The 21,422-nt window shown below is 38.3% G+C and overlaps 1 protein-coding gene across 6 annotated transcripts in view; it reads right to left on the bottom strand.

The window, feature by feature from the left end:
* The window catches only part of GGNBP2 (gametogenetin binding protein 2), a 37,621-nt gene that overhangs the window by 9,483 nt on the left and 6,716 nt on the right, over window positions 1-21,422 (bottom strand). For 3 of the 6 annotated variants that reach the window (XM_037809151.1, XM_037809149.1, XM_037809150.1), the window contains exons 4-7: window positions 20,475-20,728; window positions 18,544-18,642; window positions 14,789-14,914; window positions 14,563-14,676 (exon numbers count right to left, since the gene is read on the bottom strand). In XM_037809151.1, the coding sequence (XP_037665079.1) occupies window positions 14,563-14,676; window positions 14,789-14,914; window positions 18,544-18,642; window positions 20,475-20,728 (593 nt within the window). Of the gene's footprint in view, window positions 1-14,562; window positions 14,915-15,533; window positions 18,364-18,543; window positions 18,643-20,474; window positions 20,729-21,422 lie in introns of those variants that run through there. The other 3 variants (XM_037809152.1, XM_037809153.1, XM_037809154.1) reach the window with 2 other exon arrangements.

The raw sequence follows: 21,422 nt of genomic DNA on the forward strand, positions 1-21,422 counted from the left end.
GAGATAAACATATTTTTATTTTGTTAGTAATTTCCAAAATGTCCAATTCCTTCTCCCAAACAACACACATTTCTTAATACACAGACATAATATAAACATAGACTTAGAAATGTGGTTTATACTGAAGTGTACCTAATGTGGCAAAGGTGTAAGGTGGTTGAATGAAGAGGGGAAGGAATTTTCTTTTAAAAACCAAGTATTACTCAATCAGAAGGAAAAAAAAGAATTGAACCTGGTTTCTTTATCCTTAAATTCCTGAAACAAGGAAGAACTTGGTCAGATGAAAAAGCCAGCCTCACAATATTAATGACTGGCTCTCTGAGAATATAGGCTGAGGTAGAAGAAGGAAATTTTCATTTATTTGATCTAAATTCATCTTCCTAGATAAGCGCACCTACTCCCCTAGCTTCAAGCCAACATGTCTATAAAGATGACTCTTGATTCTACAGCCCTGTTCAAGCCTCAGTCCTTGCCTAAGGGCCAGACCTATATTGATAAAACAGTGGGACATCACAGAATTCCAACAGGTAATACCTTAAACTCAGTGTCCAAAGCCAAATGCAACTCTGTTCTCTTACTACATCAGTCAGTCATCCAGACTAGAAACCTTAGTCAATTCTAACTTCTTCTTTGGTTCCCCTTTAGGAAGGGTGCATGTGGTGGTTTAAGTTGCCTAGACTGTTTAAAAAAGCTTAGTTGGCTTCCCTGATTCCATTCTTCCTAGCACTAGGGCATCTCTTACCAAAATAATTCTTCTAAAACAATTCTGATTACCTCACTATCAGCTCAAAACCTCCTCAATGTTACAAATAAAGTTCAAGCTCCTTATCAAGGCATTCAATAACTTCTCTCTTATCCAACCTACTATTTCCAGCCCTATTTCCCAAGACTCACCTCTCCCTTAATGATTCCCACACACACCATATGCATAAACAGACTACTCCTTTGAAAACAGCTGATGTGTCCCTACTTCAAAGTCTTTTTCTTCTGCTTCCTCCCTACTCCTCACCATGTCCTCCTAAATTCTGTTCACCTTTAAAAAAGCCTTTTGCAGTTCCTAAAACTAGAATTCAACCTTCCTCTGTTGTTATTATTATTGATTTGTATTTCTTATTATAGCATGTCCCCTTATACTGCCATGCATTAGTTTGATACACACATCTTTCTGGCCCAATAACAGATAACTGTGTTTCTTGAAATGAATGTATATTAAAGAGGCTTTAAGCCCACCTAATAAAAAGAGGCAATGATGTTGACAAGTAACGAATCACTATGTTTTACCAATGCCTTAAAAATGGACACAGAATTATTTTCCGCCATGTTTTACATAACTTTAAGCCTTGAGTAATTTTATACATGGTTCTACAACTATAAGCATATAAATAAAAAGCAACTTTTTAAAATATTATATGGGAGGTACAAGAATGAAAGTGATTTTTCCTGTTTGCAAAAGTAATCCTACACATAAACTTTAAAAGAATATATATATATATATATATATAAAGGCAGCAGTTTCACCGTTTCCTCACACCTCACTTCTAATGATGTACTACCACACTACTTAATCGGCTAAAGAGAGTTATCAAATCTTTACTATTAAGTGCTTAGAAAAGATCACTAAATAAAGTAGAAGATGCCAAAAAAAAAAATTCTGTACACTTTTAGAATTCATTTTTTACTATGCCTTGAAAACTCAGACTGCTCCTAAAACAAGAGCTAGAAATACAGGAATGACAAGGACTTGCAAATCTGGTATGCAAACATTCATTTACAGACTCATCAATAGGGAAAGGCTAATTCCAAAATGAATTATGAGTTTTGCAAATTTGGTTTTCTGCTTCTCCCTACTCTTTGCTGTTTCCGTAACTACTCTGTAAAGGCAATACCAAAGAGAAAGCAAATGCTGTAGTATAAGGGGCATTATCTGTACCATTTCTTTCATCCCTTCTTACTGAATTACTATTTCATCATTAAAAGAGCTCAAAGAGCCTGGTATGTAGTAACTTCTCAATAAAATATTAGCTAATAAACTCATAATTCCCAAATCTAGATGTCCAGAATCACCTGGAGAGCTTTTTACAAACACAAATCCCCAAGCTTTACTCCAAATGTCTTAAGAGTCTATGGGAGGCGGGGCAAGATGGCAGACTGGTGAGCTGTATGTTTTAGTTACTCCTCCAGGAAAGTAGGTAAAAAGCCAGGAACTGCGTGGACTGGACACCACAGAGCAATCTGTCTTTGGGCATACTTCATACAACACTCATGAAAACGTGGAACTGCTGAGATCAGCGAAATCTGTAAGTTTTTGCGGCCAGGGGACCCGCGCCCCTCCCTGCCAGGCTCAGTCCCGGGGGAGGAGGGGCTGTCAGCTCCAGGAAGGAGAAGGGAGAATTGCAGTGGCTGCTCTCATCGGAAACTCATTCTACTGATTCAAACTCCAACCATAGATAGACTGAGGCCAGACACCAGAGACTCTGAGAGCAGCCAGCCCAGCAGAGAGGAGACGGGCATAGAAGGAAAACAACACGAGAAGCTCCAAAGTAAAAGCAGAGGATTTTTGGAGTTCTGGTGAACACAGAAAGGGGAAGGGCGGAGATCAGGCCTTGAGGCGCATATGCAAATCCCGAAGCAAGGCTGATCTCTCTGCCCAGGGCACCTTTCCTTAATGGCCCTGGTTGCTTTGTCTATTAGCATTTCAATAACCCATTAGATCTCTGAGGAGGGCCGTTTTTTTTTTTTTTTTTTTTTTTTTTTTTTTTTTTTTTTTTTTTTTTAAATCCTTTTTGCTTTTTCTAAAACAATTACTCTAAGAAGCTCAATACAGAAAGCTTCAAAGAATTGAAATTTGGGCACGTCAAGTCAAGAGCAGAACTAAGAGAGCTCTGAGACAAAAGGCAATAATCCAGTGGCTGAGAAAATTCACTAAACAACACAACTTCCCAAGAAAAGGGGGGTGTCCGCTCACAGCCACCATCCTGGTGGACAGGAAACACTCCTGCCCATCACCAGCCCCATAGCCCAGAGCTGCCCCAGACAACCCAGTGTGACGGAAGTGCTTCAAATAACAGGCACACACCACAAAACTGGGCGTGGACATTAGCCTTCCCTGCAACCTCAGCTGAATGTCCCAGAGCTGGGAAGGGGGAGCAGTGTGAATTAACAGAGCCCCATTCAGCCATCATTTGAGCAGACTGGGAGCCTCCCAACACAGCCCAGCAGCCCAGAACTGCCCTGGGGGGACGGCACTCACCTGTGACATAGCACAGTCATCCCTCAACAGAGGACCCGGGGTGCACAGCCTGGAAGAGGGGCCCACTTGCAAGTCTCAGGAGCCATACGCCAATACCAAAGACTTGTGGGTCAGTGGCAGAGACAAACTGTGGCAGGACTGAACTGAAGGATTAGACTATTGCAGTAGCTTTAAAACTCTAGGATCATCAGGGAGATTTGATTGTTAGGGCCACCCCCCCTCCCCGACTGCCCAGAAACACGCCCCACATACAGGGCAGGCAACACCAACTACACACGCAAGCTTGGGACACCAATTGGGCCCCACAAGACTCACTCCCCCACTCACCAAAAAGGCTAAGCAGGGGAGATCTGGCTTGTGGAGAACAGGTGGCTCGTGGACGCCACCTGCTGGTTAGTTAGAGAAAGTGTACTCCACGAAGCTGTAGATCTGATAAATTAGAGATAAGGACTTCAACTGGTCTACAAACCCTAAAAGAACCCTATCAAGGACAGCAAATGCCACGAGGCCAAAAACAACAGAAAATTATAAAGCATATGAAAAAACCAGACGATATGGATAACCCAAGCCCAAGCACCCAAATCAAAAGACCAGAAGAGACACACCTAGAGCAGCTACTCAAAGAACTAAAGATGAACAATGAGACCCTAGTACGGGATATGAAGGAAATCAAGAAGACCCTAGAAGAGCATAAAGAAGACATTGCAAGACTAAATAAAAAAATGGATGATCTTATGGAAATTAAAGAAACTGTTGACCAAATTAAAAAGATTCTGGACACTCATAGTACAAGACTAGAGGAAGTTGAACAACGAATCAGTGACCTGGAAGATGACAGAATGGAAAATGAAAGCATAAAAGAAAGAATGGGGAAAAAAATTGAAAAACTCGAAATGGACCTCAGGGATATGATAGATAATATGAAACGTCCGAATATAAGACTCATTGGTGTCCCAGAAGGGGAAGAAAAGGGTAAAGGTCTAGGAAGAGTATTCAAAGAAATTGTTGGGGAAAACTTCCCAAATCTTCTAAACAACATAAATACACAAATCATAAATGCTCAGCGAACTCCAAATAGAATAAATCCAAAAAAACCCACTCCGAGACATATACTGATCACACTGTCAAACATAGAAGAGAAGGAGCAAGTTCTGAAAGCAGCAAGAGAAAAGCAATTCACCACATACAAAGGAAACAGCATAAGACTAAGTAGTGACTACTCAGCAGCCACCATGGAGGCGAGAAGGCAATGGCACGATATATTTAAAATTCTGAGAGAGAGGAATTTCCAGCCAAGAATACTTTATCCAGCAAAGCTCTCCTTCAAATTTGAGGGAGACCTTAAATTTTTCACAGACAAAGAAATGCTGAGAGAATTTGCTAACAAGAGACCTGCCCTACTGGAGATACTAAAGGGAGCCCTACAGACAGAGAAACAAAGACAGGACAGAGAGACTTGGAGAAAGGTTCAGTACTAAAGAGATTCGGTATGGGTACAATAAAGGATATTAATAGAGAGAGGGAAAAATATGGCAAACATAATCCAAAGGATAAGACGGCCGATTCAAGAAATGCCTTCACGGTTTTAACGTTGAATGTAAATGGATTAAACTCCCCAATTAAAAGATATAGATTCGCAGAATGGATCAAAAAAAATGAACCATCAATATATTGCATACAAGAGACTCATCTTAGACACAGGGACACAAAGAAATTGAAAGTGAAAGGATGGAAAAAAATATTTCATGCAAGCTACAGCCAAAAGAAAGCAGGTGTAGCAATATTAATCTCAGATAAAATAGACTTCAAATGCAGGGATGTTTTGAGAGACAAAGAAGGCCACTACATACTAATAAAAGGGGCAATTCAGCAAGAAGAAATAACAATCGTAAATGTCTATGCACCCAATCAAGGTGCCACAAAATACATGAGAGAAACATTGGCAAAACTAAAGGAAGCAATTGATGTTTCCACAATAATTGTGGGAGACTTCAACACATCACTCTCTCCTATAGATAGATCAACCAGACAGAAGACCAATAAGGAAATTGAAAACCTAAACAATCTGATAAATGAATTAGATTTAACAGACATCTACAGGACATTACATCCCAAATCACCAGGATACACATACTTTTCTAGTGCTCACGGAACTTTCTCCAGAATAGATCATATGCTGGGACATAAAACAAGCCTCAATAAATTTAAAAAGATTGAAATTATTCAAAGCACATTCTCTGACCACAATGGAATACAATTAGAAGTCAATAACCATCAGAGACTTAGAAAATTCACAAATACCTGGAGGTTAAACAACACACTCCTAAACAATCAGTGGGTTAAAGAAGAAATAGCAAGAGAAATTGCTAAATATATAGAGACGAATGAAAATGAGAACACAACATACCAAAACCTATGGGATGCAGCAAAAGCAGTGCTAAGGGGGAAATTTATAGCACTAAACGCATATATTAAAAAGGAAGAAAGAGCCAAAATCAAAGAACTAATGGATCAACTGAAGAAGCTAGAAAATGAACAGCAAACCAATCCTAAACCAAGTAGAAGAAAAGAAATAACAAGGATTAAAGCAGAAATAAATGACATAGAGAACAAAAAAACAATAGAAAGGATAAATATCACCAAAAGTTGGTTCTTTGAGAAGATCAACAAGATTGACAAGCCCCTAGCTAGACTGACAAAATCAAAAAGAGAGAAGACCCATATAAACAAAATAATGAATGAAAAAGGTGACATAACTGCAGATCCTGAAGAAATTAATAAAATTATAAGAGGATATTATGAACAACTGTATGGCAACAAACTGGATAATGTAGAAGAAATGGACAATTTCCTGGAAACATATGAACAACCTAGACTGACCAGAGAAGAAATAGAAGACCTCAACCAACCCATCACAAGCAAAGAGATCCAATCAGTCATCAAAAATCTTCCCACAAATAAATGCCCAGGGCCAGATGGCTTCACAGGGGAATTCTACCAAACTTTCCAGAAAGAACTGACACCAATCTTACTCAAACTCTTTCAAAACATTGAAAAAAATGGAACACTACCTAACTCATTTTATGAAACTAACATCAATCTAATACCAAAACCAGGCAAAGATGCTACAAAAAAGGAAAACTACCGGCCAATCTCCCTAATGAATATAGATGCAAAAATCCTCAACAAAATACTTGCAAATCGAATCCAAAGACACATTAAAAAAATCATACACCATGACCAAGTGGGGTTCATTCCAGGCATGCAAGGATGGTTCAACATCAGAAAAACAATCAATGTATTACAACACATTAAAAACTCGAAAGGAAAAAATCAATTGATCATCTCAATAGATGCTGAAAAAGCATTTGACAAAATCCAACATCCCTTTTTGATAAAAACACTTCAAAAGGTAGGAATTGAAGGAAACTTCCTCAACATGATAAAGAGCATATATGAAAAACCCACAGCCAGCATAGTACTCAATGGTGAGAGACTGAAAGCCCTCCCTCTAAGATCAGGAACAAGACAAGGATGCCCGCTGTCACCACTGTTATTCAACATTGTGCTGGAAGTGCTAGCCAGGGCAATCCGGCAAGACAAAGAAATAAAAGGCATCCAAATTGGAAAAGAAGAAGTAAAACTGTCATTGTTTGCAGATGATATGATCTTATATCTAGAAAACCCTGAGAAATCAACGATACACCTACTAGAGCTAATAAACAAATTTAGCAAAGTAGCGGGATACAAGATTAATGCACATAAGTCAGTAATGTTTCTATATGCTAGAAATGAACAAACTGAAGAGACACTCAAGAAAAAGATACCATTTTCAATAGCAACTAAAAAAATCAAGTACCTAGGAATCAACTTAACCAAAGATGTAAAAGACCTATACAAAGAAAACTACATAACTCTACTAAAAGAAATAGAAGGGGACCTTAAAAGATGGAAAAATATTCCATGTTCATGGATAGGAAGGCTAAATGTCATTAAGATGTCAATTCTACCCAAACTCATCTACAGATTCAATGCAATCCCAATCAAAATTCCAACAACCTACTTTGCAGACTTGGAAAAGCTAGTTATCAAATTTATTTGGAAAGGGAAGATGCCTCGAATTGCTAAAGACACTCTAAAAAAGAAAAACGAAGTGGGAGGACTTACACTCCCTGACTTTGAAGCTTATTATAAAGCCACAGTTGCCAAGACAGCATGGTACTGGCACAAAGATAGACATATAGATCAATGGAATCGAATTGAGAATTCAGAGATAGACCCTCAGATCTATGGCCGACTGATCTTTGATAAGGCCCCCAAAGTCACCGAACTGAGCCATAATGGTCTTTTCAACAAATGGGGCTGGGAGAGTTGGATATCCATATCCAAAAGAATGAAAGAGGACCCCTACCTCACCCCCTACACAAAAATTAACTCAAAATGGACCAAAGATCTCAATATAAAAGAAAGTACCATAAAACTCCTAGAAGATAATGTAGGAAAACATCTTCAAGACCTTGTATTAGGAGGCCACTTCCTAGACTTTACACCCAAAGCACAAGCAACAAAAGAGAAAATAGATAAATGGGAACTCCTCAAGCTTAGAAGTTTCTGCACCTCAAAGGAATTTCTCAAAAAGGTAAAGAGGCAGCCAACTCAATGGGAAAAAATTTTTGGAAACCATGTATCTGACAAAAGACTGATATCTTGCATATACAAAGAAATCCTACAACTCAATGACAATAGTACAGACAGCCCAATTATAAAATGGGCAAAAGATATGAAAAGACAGTTCTCTGAAGAGGAAATACAAATGACCAAGAAACACATGAAAAAATGTTCAGCTTCACTAGCTATTAGAGAGATGCAAATTAAGACCACAATGAGATACCATCTAACACCGGTTAGAATGGCTGCCATTAAACAAACAGGAAACTACAAATGCTGGAGGGGATGTGGAGAAATTGGAACTCTTATTCATTGTTGGTGGGACTGTATAATGGTTCAGCCACTCTGGAAGTCAGTCTGGCAGTTCCTTAGAAAACTAGATATAGAGCTACCATTCGATCCAGCGATTGCACTCCTCGGTATATACCCGGAAGATCGGAAAGCAGTGACACGAACAGATATCTGCACGCCAATGTTCATAGCAGCATTATTCACAATTGCCAAGAGATGGAAACAACCCAAATGTCCTTCAACAGATGAGTGGATAAATAAAATGTGGTATATACACACGATGGAATACTACGCGGCAGTAAGAAGGAACGATCTGGTGAAACATATGACAACATGGATGAACCTTGAAGACATAATGCTGAGCGAAATAAGCCAGGCACAAAAAGAGAAATATTATATGCTACCACTAATGTGAACTTTGAAAAATGTAAAACAAATGGTTTATAATGTAGAATGTAGGGGAACTAGCAGTAGAGAGCAATTAAGGAAGGGGGAACAATAATCCAGGAAGAACAGATAAGCTATTTAACGTTCTGGGGATGCCCAGAAATGACTATGGTCTGTTAATTTCTGATGGTTGTAGTAGGAACAAGTTCACTGAAATGTTGCTATATTATGTAACTTTCTTGGGGTAAAGTAGGAACATGTTGGAAGTTAAGCAGTTATCTTAGGTTAGTTGTCTTTTTCTTACTCCCTTGCTATGGTCTCTTTGAAATGCTCTTTTATTGTATGTTTGTTTTCTTTTTACCTTTTTTTTTCATACAGGTGATTTGAAAAAAGAAGGGAAAGTTAAAAAAAAAAAAAAAAAAAAAAAAAATGTAGTGCCCCCTTGAGGAGCCTGTGGAGAATGCAGGGGTATTCGCCTACCCCACCTCCATGGTTGCTAACATGACCACAGACATAGGGGACTGGTGGTTTGATGGGTTGAGCCCTCTACCATAAGTTTTACCCTTGGGAAGACGGTTGCTGCAAAGGAGAGGCTAGGCCTCCCTGTATTTGTGCCTAAGAGTCTCCTCCTGAATGCCTCTTTGTTGCTCAGATGTGGCCCTCTCTCTCTGGCTAAGCCAACTTGAAAGGTGAAATCACTGCCCTCCCCCCTACGTGGGATCAGACACCCAGGGAAGTGAATCTCCCTGGCAACGTGGAATATGACTCCCAGGGAGGAATGTAGACCTGGCAGCGTGGGACGGAGAACATCTTCTTGACCAAAAGGGGGATGTGAAAGGAAATGAAATAAGCTTCAGTGGCAGAGAGATTCCAAAAGGAGCCGAGAGGTCACTCTGGTGGGCACTCTTATGCACACTTTAGACAACCCTTTTTAGGTTCTAAAGAATTGGGGTAGCTGGTGGTGGATACCTGAAACTATCAAACTACAACCCAGAACCCATGAATCTCAAAGACAGTTGTATAAAAATGTAGCTTATGAGGGGTGACAATGGGATTGGGAAAGCCATAAGGACCAAACACCACTTTGTCTAGTTTATGGATGGATGTGTAGAAAAGTAGGGGAAGGAAACAAACAGACAAAGGTACCCAGTGTTCTTTTTTACTTCAATTGCTCTTTTTCACTCTAATTATTATTCTTGTTATTTTTGTGTGTGTGCTAATGAAGGTGTCAGGGATTGATTTAGGTGATGAATGTACAACTATGTAATGGTACTGTAAACAATCGAAAGTACAATTTGTTTTGTATGACTGCGTGGTATGTGAATATATCTCAATAAAATGATGATTAAAAAAAAAAAAAAAAAAAAAAAAAAAAAAAAAAAAAAAAAAAAAGAGTCTATGGGTGGGGACTCGGGCAAGATGGCGGCATAGAGAGGAGTGGAAGCTAAGTAGTCCCCCTGGAACAACTACAAAAAACCAGAAACAACTAGTAAATAATCCAGAATAACTGTGGGGGGACAAACGAGACCATCCAATCATCATACGCCAACCTGAATTGGGAGGAATGCCCAAGAACACAGCACAAAATTTGTAAGTAAAACCTGAGGAACCAAGTCGTGAGACCCCTCCCCCATAGCCCGAGCTGCAAAGCCTCGTGGTGCCAGAGAGAAGCTCTCTCCCAGCAAGCAAATATAGCTCAGCTGAGCTCCAACTGGGGTTTTAAGTAGCGAGTGTGAACTGCTCACTACAGGTACGCAGCCCCAAAAACAGACAGAGGCTTTGGGTGACGACTGACCTGGGAGAGCCGGAGGGTCGCCTTGGACTGCGTCTGAAGGGGACTATCTGTTTCTTTTTCGGCTCAGTGGAGAAAGCCCCAGTCATTTTCAGTTTCCAGGGCTGTGACTCAGGGAAGGGCAGAGACAGCACAAGCAGAGAGCGAGACCATTGAAATGTTAATGACCTCCACCTGGGGGGTCTGTCTTCTCTAGGAGGAAAGGGGTGGGGCCCTTTCCATTCAGAATCAGACCCCAGAGCCTGGGGGAACACAGCCATACTGCCTCACACCAGTCAAGAATTATAGGCTGACAGGCTTGGCAGAAAAGCACAGTGACCTGAGGCATCAAAGGGTGGAGCGATTTTCTAAAACACACCCACAGGGAAACCAGATACTGCATATTTCTTCCCTCTGGGACCTGAGCCTGTTCTGGTCTAGGAAAACTGGATTTGGATAACCAAGGAAACCATGCCTAGACAACAGAAAATTAAAACCTACACTAAGAAAAACAAAGTTATGGCCCAGTCAAAGGAACAAACGTACACTTCAACTGAGATACAGGAATTTAAACAACTAATGCTACATCAGTTCAAAAAGTTTAGAGAAGATATTGCAAAAGAGATAGAGGCTGTAAAGGAAGCACTGGACATTTATACAGCAGAAATCAAAAGTTCAAAAAAACAACTAGAAGAATCTATGGAAACGAAAGGCACAACACAAGAGATGAAAGACACAATGGAAACATACAACAGCAGATCTCAAGAGGCAGAAGAAAACACTCAGGAACTGGAGAACAAAACACCTGAAAGCCTACACGCAAAGGAGCAGATAGAGAAAAGAATGAAAAAATATGAGCAACGCCTCCGGGAACGCAAGGATGAAACAAAGTACAATAATGTACGTATCATTGGTGTCCCAGAAGGAGAAGAGAAGGGAAAGGGGGCAGAAGCAATAATAGAAGAAATAATTAATGAAAATTTCCCATCTCTTATGAAAGACATAAAATTACAGACCCAAGAAGCGCAGCGTACTCCAAACAGAAGAGATATGAATAGGCCTACGCTAAGACACTTAATAATCAGATTATCACATGTCAAAGACAAAGAGAGAATCCTGAAAGCAGCAAGAGAAAAGCAATCCATTACATACAAAGGAAGCTTAATAAGACTACGTGCAGATCTCTCAGCAGAAACCATGGAGGCAAGAAGGAAGTGGGGTGATATGTTTAAGATACTGAAAGGGAAAAACCGCCAACCAAGAATCCTGTATCCAGCAAAGCTGTCCTTCAAATATGAGGGAGATCTCAAAATATTTTCTGACAAACAGACAATGAGAGACTTTGTGAACAAGACACCTGTCCTACAGGAAATACTAAAGGGAGCACTACAGGGTGATAGAAGACAAGAGTGCGTGGTTGGGAACACAATTTTTGGGAGATGGTAGCACAACAATGTAAGTACACTGAACAAAGGTAACTATGAATATGGTTGAGAGAGGAAGGTGGGGAGCATGTGAGACACCACAAGAAAGGAGGAAAGATAAAGACTGGGACTGTGTAACTTGGTGAAACCTAGAGTATTCAACAATTGTGATAAAATGTACAAATATGTTCTTTTACGAGGGAGAACAAGCAAATGTCAACCTTGCAAGGTGTTAAAAATGGGGAGGCATTGGGGGAGGGATGCAATCAGCATAAACTAGAGACTATAACTAATAGAATCATTGTATTATGCTTCCTTTAATGTAACAAAGGTGATATACCAAGGTGAATGCAGATAAGAGGGGGGAATAGGGGAGGCATGTTAGACACTTAACATTGGTGGTATTGTCTGATTCCTTATTCTACTTTGATTTAAGGTTATTTTTCCTTTTGCTGCTTCCTAGCTGTCATTTTTTTTTTTTCCTCTTTCTTTTGCCTCTCTACCTTCTTTGACTCTCCCTCCTGCCTTGTGGAAGAAATGTAGATGCTCTTATATAGATAATGGTGAAGGTGGTGAACACACAAATGTATGACCATGCAGAAAACCATCGATTATTTACTTGGGATGGAATGTATGGTGAGTGAACAAAACCATATTAAAAAAAAAATGGGTTGATGACAAAACCTCGAGGGCAATATACTGAGTGAAATAAGCCAGACACATTAGGACAATTATTACAGGGTCTCACTGACAGGAACTAATTATAATATGTAAACTCATAGACATGAAATATAAGGTACCAAGATATAGGACAAGGCTTAAGAATGGGGAGTGGTTGCTTAATATGATGAGAATGTTGAATTAGTATGAACTCAAATGTTTGGAAATGAACAGGGGTGTTGGTAGCAAGATGTGAGAGTAACTAACAGCGCCGAATGGTGTGTGAATGAGGTGGAAAGGGGAAGCTCAGAGTCATATATGTCACCAGAAGGAAAGTTGGAGGTCAAAAGATGGGAATGTATAAAACTGAATCCTATGGTGGGCAATGTCCATGATCAACTGTACAAATACTAGAAATCACTTCATGAACCAGAACAAATGTATGACAATACAATTAGAAGTTAATAATAGAGGGGCATATAGGGAAGAACTATATACCTATTACAAACTATATACTACAGTCAGTAGCATTTCAACATTTTTTCACAAACAGTAATAAACGTACTATATCAATACTAGGAGTCAACAATTGAGGGGGGTTGGTTAGGGATAGGGGAGGTTTAGAGTTTCCTTTTCTTTTTTTCTTTTTTCATCTTTCACTTTATTTCTTGTCTGGAGTAATGAAAAGTTTCTAAAAATTGAACAAAAATTAAGTGTGATGGATGCACAGCTGTATGAGAGTACCCAGGGGCAAGTGATTGTACACTTTGGATCTTTGGATAATTGTATGGTATCTGAACAATCTCAATAAAAATGAAAAAAAAAAAAAAAAAAAAAGAGTCTATGGGTTCCCCTGGGATTGGCATTTAGGAACAACTTATCATTCACTAATAGCTTATATTAAGTGCTTACTCTGTGCCAGATACTGTTCTAAATAAGCCTTATTATGTATCATTAATCCAAACCAGGCAACAAGTTTAAACATAAAACAATACCACCCCCCATCCCCCCAACCCCAATTACAGAGAATACCTGCAACCATTTTAGGAAACTCCAAAACATTAGCTCTGATAACCAGTAATTTATCACCAAAAAATGCTATCTTCCTGTATTACAAACTAAGCTACTAGGACCAATTCAAACTGAAAGAGGAAGAATCTATAATGAACCTATACATTTATTTATGTTTTGTGTCTATACAGCCCCCCCAAAACTCCAAATAAATGACACATTCTCTACTCTCTTGGGTATAACCAACCAAAAAGGCAAATAAAATTTGTAAATGAAAAAGGGAAAACACTTAATAAACTTGGTAAGCAGGTTAAGTCATTAGTTAGTTCACTACCCTATTACATAAACACCAATCTTTGGCCAGTTTTTATCATTCACCTTATGCTTTCCGTAAGTGTCCCCAAAGTGTGTGCATCTGCCCAAGGTCAAAAGAACACACAACTATAAACTCAACATGTAACAAATTTATATTAAAACAATAGAACTCCCCCAAGAATGCCATTCCTAGATGGCTCCCTTACCAGTTTCCCTTCCTACTACACTCTCCCTCTCTACAAATTTCCAAATCTTAATGACAAACTTACAAATTCCTTTGTAAAAGTAGCATTCTAAGAAGAAAAATCTGAAATTACTTTTATAGCATATGAAGCATAAGAATTCCAACTCTATTTTTAACAGGTTTTGAAAAACAACTACAGAAAAAAATGACAAAATAGTACTGAATACAAAGCTGCTAATTTAACTTTAATTTTGAAAACACCATCATAAATTATTCTAAAATAAAAATAAGGACTACCAGAGTTCCCAAAGTGAATTAAGTGTACACCTTACTCAATTCAGTAGTTCTGTGTTTCTTGAAAAAACTGGTCGGGAACCAACAGGTAAAAATTATAAAAAAGGAGACGCTGCCTCAACACAAGAGCTAACACTGAAAGTCATCCCACAAAGAATCGCCTACCTGATATTAAGCTCCACCCAGTGCCAGGTATTAATGGGATTGGTAGAGTATTGTTAGAGGAAAGGGGTCAGTGACAGGCCAGTCTTGATTACTAACGGGTAAGGCAGCCTCTACAGTATCCTGTGATAACCCTTAGACTTACCTGTGTTTTCGCAGGTATGTTTCTAGTGTTTCTAAAAGACAGCTAGAGTCAATTAAGACTACTTCATCCCTGCATTCCTGGGACATTAGTTCCCACACATCCATCCAACAACCTCTGAAGAAACAAACAAATATTAGTGAATAGGAGGAATATATAAGGTGAAATATATATAAGGGGGGGAGGGGCTGAGGGGGGTTGGGTAGAGTAAAGGATTGCTTGATTTTACCTGGCTGTTCCCTGGAAAGGTCCATAATGGAAAATGATCCTACACTTGCTGTCCTTCCTGTGGTCTTCACTACTTCTCTTATCTGTACTTAACTTCTCTGAACTGACACTGCTACTGCTCCCTTCACTGTAGTACAGTATAGTACAGAGCTTAGTGACACTGAGATAATCTGAAGGAATAATTTCTACAGTCTAAATTAAAATCATGAATTCTTAATACATTAAGATATTAGTAGGATAAGTATGCAATTTGTATATGATTACATACTCACTTTAACCATATTAAAATGTTATTTAAACATATGCTTACATCTTTGTATAAAAATTCCTTGATTATCAAGTTTACCTGATACAATTGAACAACATTTACATTTATCTATCAAGATAGCAACTGATTAATATGCTAAGCTCTTTATGAGCAAACCTCTTTGGAATGTTCTAAAGTCAAAGGGCTGAAAGAAATTATAAAAATATTTCATCTATACATATGGATCCATCTTCACAGACTGAAAAGTCTAACAACTTTTGATCTACTTTATGTGATTTTTAAAATCATTGCTTTTTATAGCCCATGGCAAAACAAGTCTTATCTACCTTCACATTTACAATTAGCTGGGACAGTTATAGATTAATCTAATTATAGTAAACATATTCTTAAATTCACTAAAATAAAGATATACTAAAGTGAACACTTTACACAGCCTCAATTAGTAAAAGTACTACACAAATAATTTTTTAAAACTTACTAAAAATTTCCCAGATTCTCCCTCCCCCACAGGTTTCAGTGTGGCGCTGGTCATGCATTTTGCTTTGTTGCAGATGTGCATTCCAAGAGAAATGTGTGTCTATATTCCATTCAATGATTGTCTTCTTGATTTTTCATCATTCTGAACAACTGGCTCATGCCTGTTCTTCTGCAGGTCAGGTCTCACTACAATCCTAGAAATTCATCACCTTGAATACTTGAGATGGAAAAGCCTCTGAATATTTACTTACCCTACCCTATAAAGCTAAATATGTATTTTTCAACCCTTTGCTCAATATACAAGGTCATAGATACAGTTCGGATCCCTATTCCCCAAAGGCTCATCCCAAAGTTGAGGTCCCCTTATTTTGGACAACAAAAACCACAATTCCTGATCTGCCTACCATGTTACATCCTTCCACTCTAAATGCCCATTTCCTCTTTTTCAAATTATGTTTGCATGATCCATAATTTCTTGGAATGAAATAACTCTCAAACTCAAGTTCTCATAATTGAGGAAAAGGTTCATGAATCATATCTAGGAAATGATTAAAATATCATCAGAATATAAACACCTTAGTGTTAAAAACAAAAGAAACAAACAAAAAAACAACCTTAAAAATAATTCTAAAGCCCAAACCAGGATTTTATCCATAATTTCTCTAGACCTTAAGATATTTATATCACTTCTTCCTTTAAAAATAAAGCTTTTCAGGAAAGTAGTCTTTCCACTTCCTTGTTCTACCTCCATACTTTCTATTTATAGCTTAACCTATTACAACCTTACAGTACCTTCACTTTTCCACCCATTCCAATCTAGATTCTGCTTCTACACCACCACTACATTTGTGCATCAAGATTACCAATTATCTCAATTTTGCCGAATCCAATGGACCCTTTCAGGTTCTTTTTCTCAGCCACACTCAGTACAACTGGCCAGACTTCCTTAATGCTCTCTCCTACCTCTTTGGCCACTCCTTCTCAAGTGTCATTACTGGCAGCTTCTTTTCCACCATTAAATTGAATTCCTCAGCATTCTTTTCTCTTACTCTACACTCTTCCCCTAGGTGATCTTAAATATCATTCTCTAATATTTATTGACTCTCAATCATCAACTACAGGCCTACAAATTCAGCCTAGACTTTCCTTTCGAATCTCAAACTTATTTCCAGACAATAACTTGGGTTTACTTTGAACAGCTGGCTTGGACTGCTGTTGCTATTAAGCTGAAACCTAACCAACTGTGTTACTTTTCCTGAAGAAAGTCTAAACAAAAAAAAAAAGAGGAGGGAAGTGGCATCCTCAAACAGTGGAAATTCATAAAAGATAGTCACAGCAGCAGTGACCATCCAAGGTGGGGAGAAGGAGTCCTGACTTAGCAGACTGTACTCCCTGGCCTGCTGTCCCTATGGCGTGGGGGAGTAAATGAAGCCACCTTAGTGAGGAGACACTGCTTAAGTTCAACTAACTCCATTCATACTGATTTCATGCTCAGCAAACAACATTCTAAACATTTGGTAGTGGTACTACAGCTGGAGAGGGATATGAAGTCAGTGGAGGTTTGTTTTTTATTTTTAAGCTGAAAGACAGAAAAACATACCTGTATGTCAATTTAATAAAAATAGATAAATGACAAGGTAAAGACACTGAAAGCAAGGAAGAAGGAATCCAGAGCAAAAGTGGAAAGACTGATCTTTAAAGCAAAGTGGCAATAAGCACAGATGTGTATGATATTGGGGTACCTGTTGCTTTTTAGTTCCTCAACAATGATTATGATTAACAGAAAAATTTAAAGTCAAAAAAAAAAAAAAAGTCAGGCGTTTTTGGTTCCAAATATTATACCGTATTTTTCTGTGGCTTCAGCCAACAGGTCATTTAGGTAAAAATTATTGTCAAATGAGAAAATCAGATTAAATTCTGCAATCTTCAGAGAGCAGGAATTCTCTCAAGATACCAGCATATCCAGTATATGAATAACAATTATCCTTAGATAACCACTTTTGGAAAGAAAATGTCCATGTATTTAGAGATGCATGCTAAAATATGTAGGAGTAGTAAGACAAACATAATGTCTGGGACTTGCTTTAAAATACTTCAGCAAAGAAAATGATGGATAAATGAAACAAACGTGGCAAAATCTTGATAATATTGAATCTAGGTAAATGTATCTGGGAGTTCCTAGTGAATTGTCTCTACTTCTGTGTGTGTGTGTCAGTTTTCATAGTAAAATTTTTAAAAAGTTATTCCTGGGTATAGGAAAAACATTTGTTTATAGTTAAAACAACATGTCACCATCAAGACACCCAGGTCTTTTTTTATCAGGGAGGAAAATGTCTGTAACAATGGTGTCAATGACAATGAGATTTTCAAAACTATTTTTCTTATTCAAAAACTATTAAATTAAATTTTTACAATTAATTCAGAAGTATAGTTTTATATCATCTTGTTCTCTCCAAAATAGAAATTATTTCTTAGAAACTCCCTTCAAATTTCACAGATTTTCCTTACCACTCCCCACCCCCAAGAAATTTTGTAGGGGACAATTGTGGCACTGTGATGGGAGATGGGGGCAGCAGCAACCTTGGACATTGTAGTATCTAACCAAGAAGAAAACTGCAAATTAGTTACATCAATACACATTGCCATAACTTAATCAAGACTTTTTTAAAATCCTTGATAAATTATTAGGGAGACCTGGAGAGAAACACAAGAAAAATAATTTATACATTATGACTATTACATGGATCAAAAAATGTTATCACTACTTTGAAAAACTGTATATAAGCTACATAGATGTTGCAGTATCAATCTCCTTTCTCTGAAATATATTGGGAAAAAAAAACTTTCTTAAAAAAAAGTCTACAAAACCAGGAGACATTTATTTTAAACTACATCATACAGTGTAACTAATTAATGAAATAAAACTAGCAGTGCATTTTTTTTTTATTAAACATGATCAACACTTACACTTTTAACATTAACACAGCATCTTGGTATTCAATTCTACTTACCCCAAAGGTTTTGGTTTGTGCGTATCTAAGGAGTGCAACTGACATCTCTTGTTCTTCTTACTTTTTGGAATAGCATCTATCATGTCATTTAGTTTGGACCTAATTAAAAATAAATCATTAAAGGTTTAATTACTATTCATTTTTCTTTATAATTTTAAAGAATTACAGACATCACCTACCTTGACAATTTCTCATCACATAAATTCTAGCCCAAGTCTGTAACACTTGTCTTCCCACTCCATTCCCAGCCTGTCAAAATGTTGAAAGAAACCTGCTCTACCCTATGTACTCTTTTCCCCAGACTCCATCTGTCTCACTCATCAGTGTATCCCTACTGTATGTAGCAGTGTGCATGGCACTCAAACATTTTATAACTGACTGCCACCTGACTAACTCTAAGCCCTCTTCCCTTGCCTGAACATTATCAAAACACGCTATCCTTGAACCACAGACAGAAATTTTATGCAAATTTAAGACATGTACTACTATTACCCACACTCTACACCCCATCAATCCACAAAGGCTGGCGGCTCTTTTAAATATATCCAGAATCCAATCACTTCTCATGACCTCCACCATTACCAAGCTTGGCCAACCCACCATATCTCTAGCTTAGTTAATAACTGCAATAGCTGGTCTCCCCGTCTCCTTGCTTCCACCCTTTGTCCTTTACAGTCTAGACTCCACACAGCAGCCAGAGTGATCCTTTTGAAACATCTCACATTATGTTACTCCTCTGTTCAAAAACTCTCTTTTCTCAGGTAGAGTAAAACCCAAAGCCCCTATTATCGCTCTAAATAGGAAAGCCTCCAGGTTCAATCTTCAAACCGCTTCTCTTTTCTTATCTATACTCACTCTTTGGTGATTTTTCTAATCTCATGGCTTTAAATACCATATACAGGCTGAAGATGCAAATTTACATCTACAGGCCAGACGTTTACTGGAGCCTGAACTCTACTTGGATGCCTAATGTGTATTTCAAACTTAACACTTCAAAAATGAGCTCCTTATCTTCCCCACAAAACTGCTCCTCCCAGTCTTACCCATCTCAGTACAGAAACCATTTGTCTTGTTCTTTAAACCTCAAGTCTAAGATTCATCCTTGCTCTCTTTCATAGCTAATCCATTAACCAGTCTTGTTGGTTCATTCCTCAAAATGTATCCAGAATCTGACTCATTTTCATTACTTTTGTGGCCACCACCTTGGTCCAAGTCACCATGATCTTTTGCCTGAACAGCCGCCGAGTCTCTGCTTCCATCCCTACCCTTCCAACCCCCAACAGTATTCTCATTACAAGAGACAAAATAAGCCTGATAAAACTTCAAGTCAGACCAACTTACTCACATAGTCTGAGTGACATGTGAGTGAAATTCCCAAAGTTTCTCTATTTCACTAAAAGTAAAAACCAACGCCTTAGGATGACCTACAAGGCATTATAAGATTAGACCTTTTATCCCTTCTCTGACCTCATTACTTATTAGTTTTCCTTTCTTCACTTGGCATCAGCCACAATAGCTTCCTTGCTGTTCCTTGAGTTTCAGCCTCTGAACCTTTATATTTGTTCCCTTTCTGTTTTCCCCCAGATATAAACAGGTGTCTGTTCAAATATCATTTTATCAGAGAGGCTTTCCCTGACCACCCTCCATATTAATTCTACCCACCCATTATCTACACTCCCATTACATTTTCTATCCCTTTTACTCTGATTTTTCTTTGTAACACATCATAACTGGTATTTATGGGTTTGCTTACTGTATTTCTCCACCTGAGAGCAGAAACTTTACATTCACTGGCACACAGAAGTTATTCAATAAATTGTTTGATTGGACTCAATCTTTCTCTAACCAAATTAAGGAAAAAAAAACATGCCAATGTCACAAAGCTATTTAAAAATTTAACAAACCCATTTTTCCTAACTGATTATACTTACCCATGTACATAAAATAATGTATAAAGCTTCTTTGCATCAGTCATGCAGCTTCGAGTTACAGATAGGACACCCTTTGGCCCTACTGTCAGGGGTTCAAGGGCAGGATTTCCAGACTCTACAAGCTGGGAAAAGAGGCGCTCCACACTGCGACGACAACCAACACATGGGACGAGCTGAGAAAGTGCACTCAAGACTTCACGTGATGTCACCACCATGGCAATACTGAGATCTTGTTGTTTAAGCATACTATGTCGCTGAAAGAGGGAAAGAAAAAATGAAGAGTCCTTAAGAAAGATATAAAATTACTCTTTCACTACTAATCCTGTTCCTATCTTTTGTGCAGAAAGTAAAACCTGAGCAAGGATTGCTGTCTCTGTCTACAAATGAAGTCAGAAAAGCAGGCTAGTCAGCCATGCTGCTCTGGGTTTGTTCCGCAAATGCCAACTCCCCTGTTCTAGAATATAGGGTTATGAGAAACTGTGCTAAGGATACCAGGCCTGTTACGTGCCCTAACATGGCAAAAAACAACAACAACAAAAAACCTGCACCTGGAAATTTAGAGGTTGTTCAGTGAGTATCAAACCTAGTACTCTTATTAAAAAGAAAAGAGAGACACAATGCAGCTTTACGATATCTTCCCAACTTTTAACAACATACTATGGTTAGCTATAGAAGTTGAACTAAGATGGTGATCATATAAAGCAGCAATTCTCAACCTGGAGGTATGGACAGGTATGTTAGGAATAAATGGGAGGATAGGATTGAAGTTAGTACCCTAACATGCTGGTGCATATGAATGTTATCTGTTGGTTATGAAACAGTAGAAAATGACTAAGAACGAAATCTGTAGAGAAATGGGCCAAACTCTAGTAACTTCTACCTGGATGGAGTTACAGTTACACTATAATTAGTGCCTCCATATTTTGAAAAAAATGTGAGCAAGTAAGA

Source organism: Choloepus didactylus, chromosome 18, assembly GCF_015220235.1.
Source record: "Choloepus didactylus isolate mChoDid1 chromosome 18, mChoDid1.pri, whole genome shotgun sequence".
In the NCBI taxonomy this organism is placed as follows: domain Eukaryota; kingdom Metazoa; phylum Chordata; class Mammalia; order Pilosa; family Megalonychidae; genus Choloepus; species Choloepus didactylus.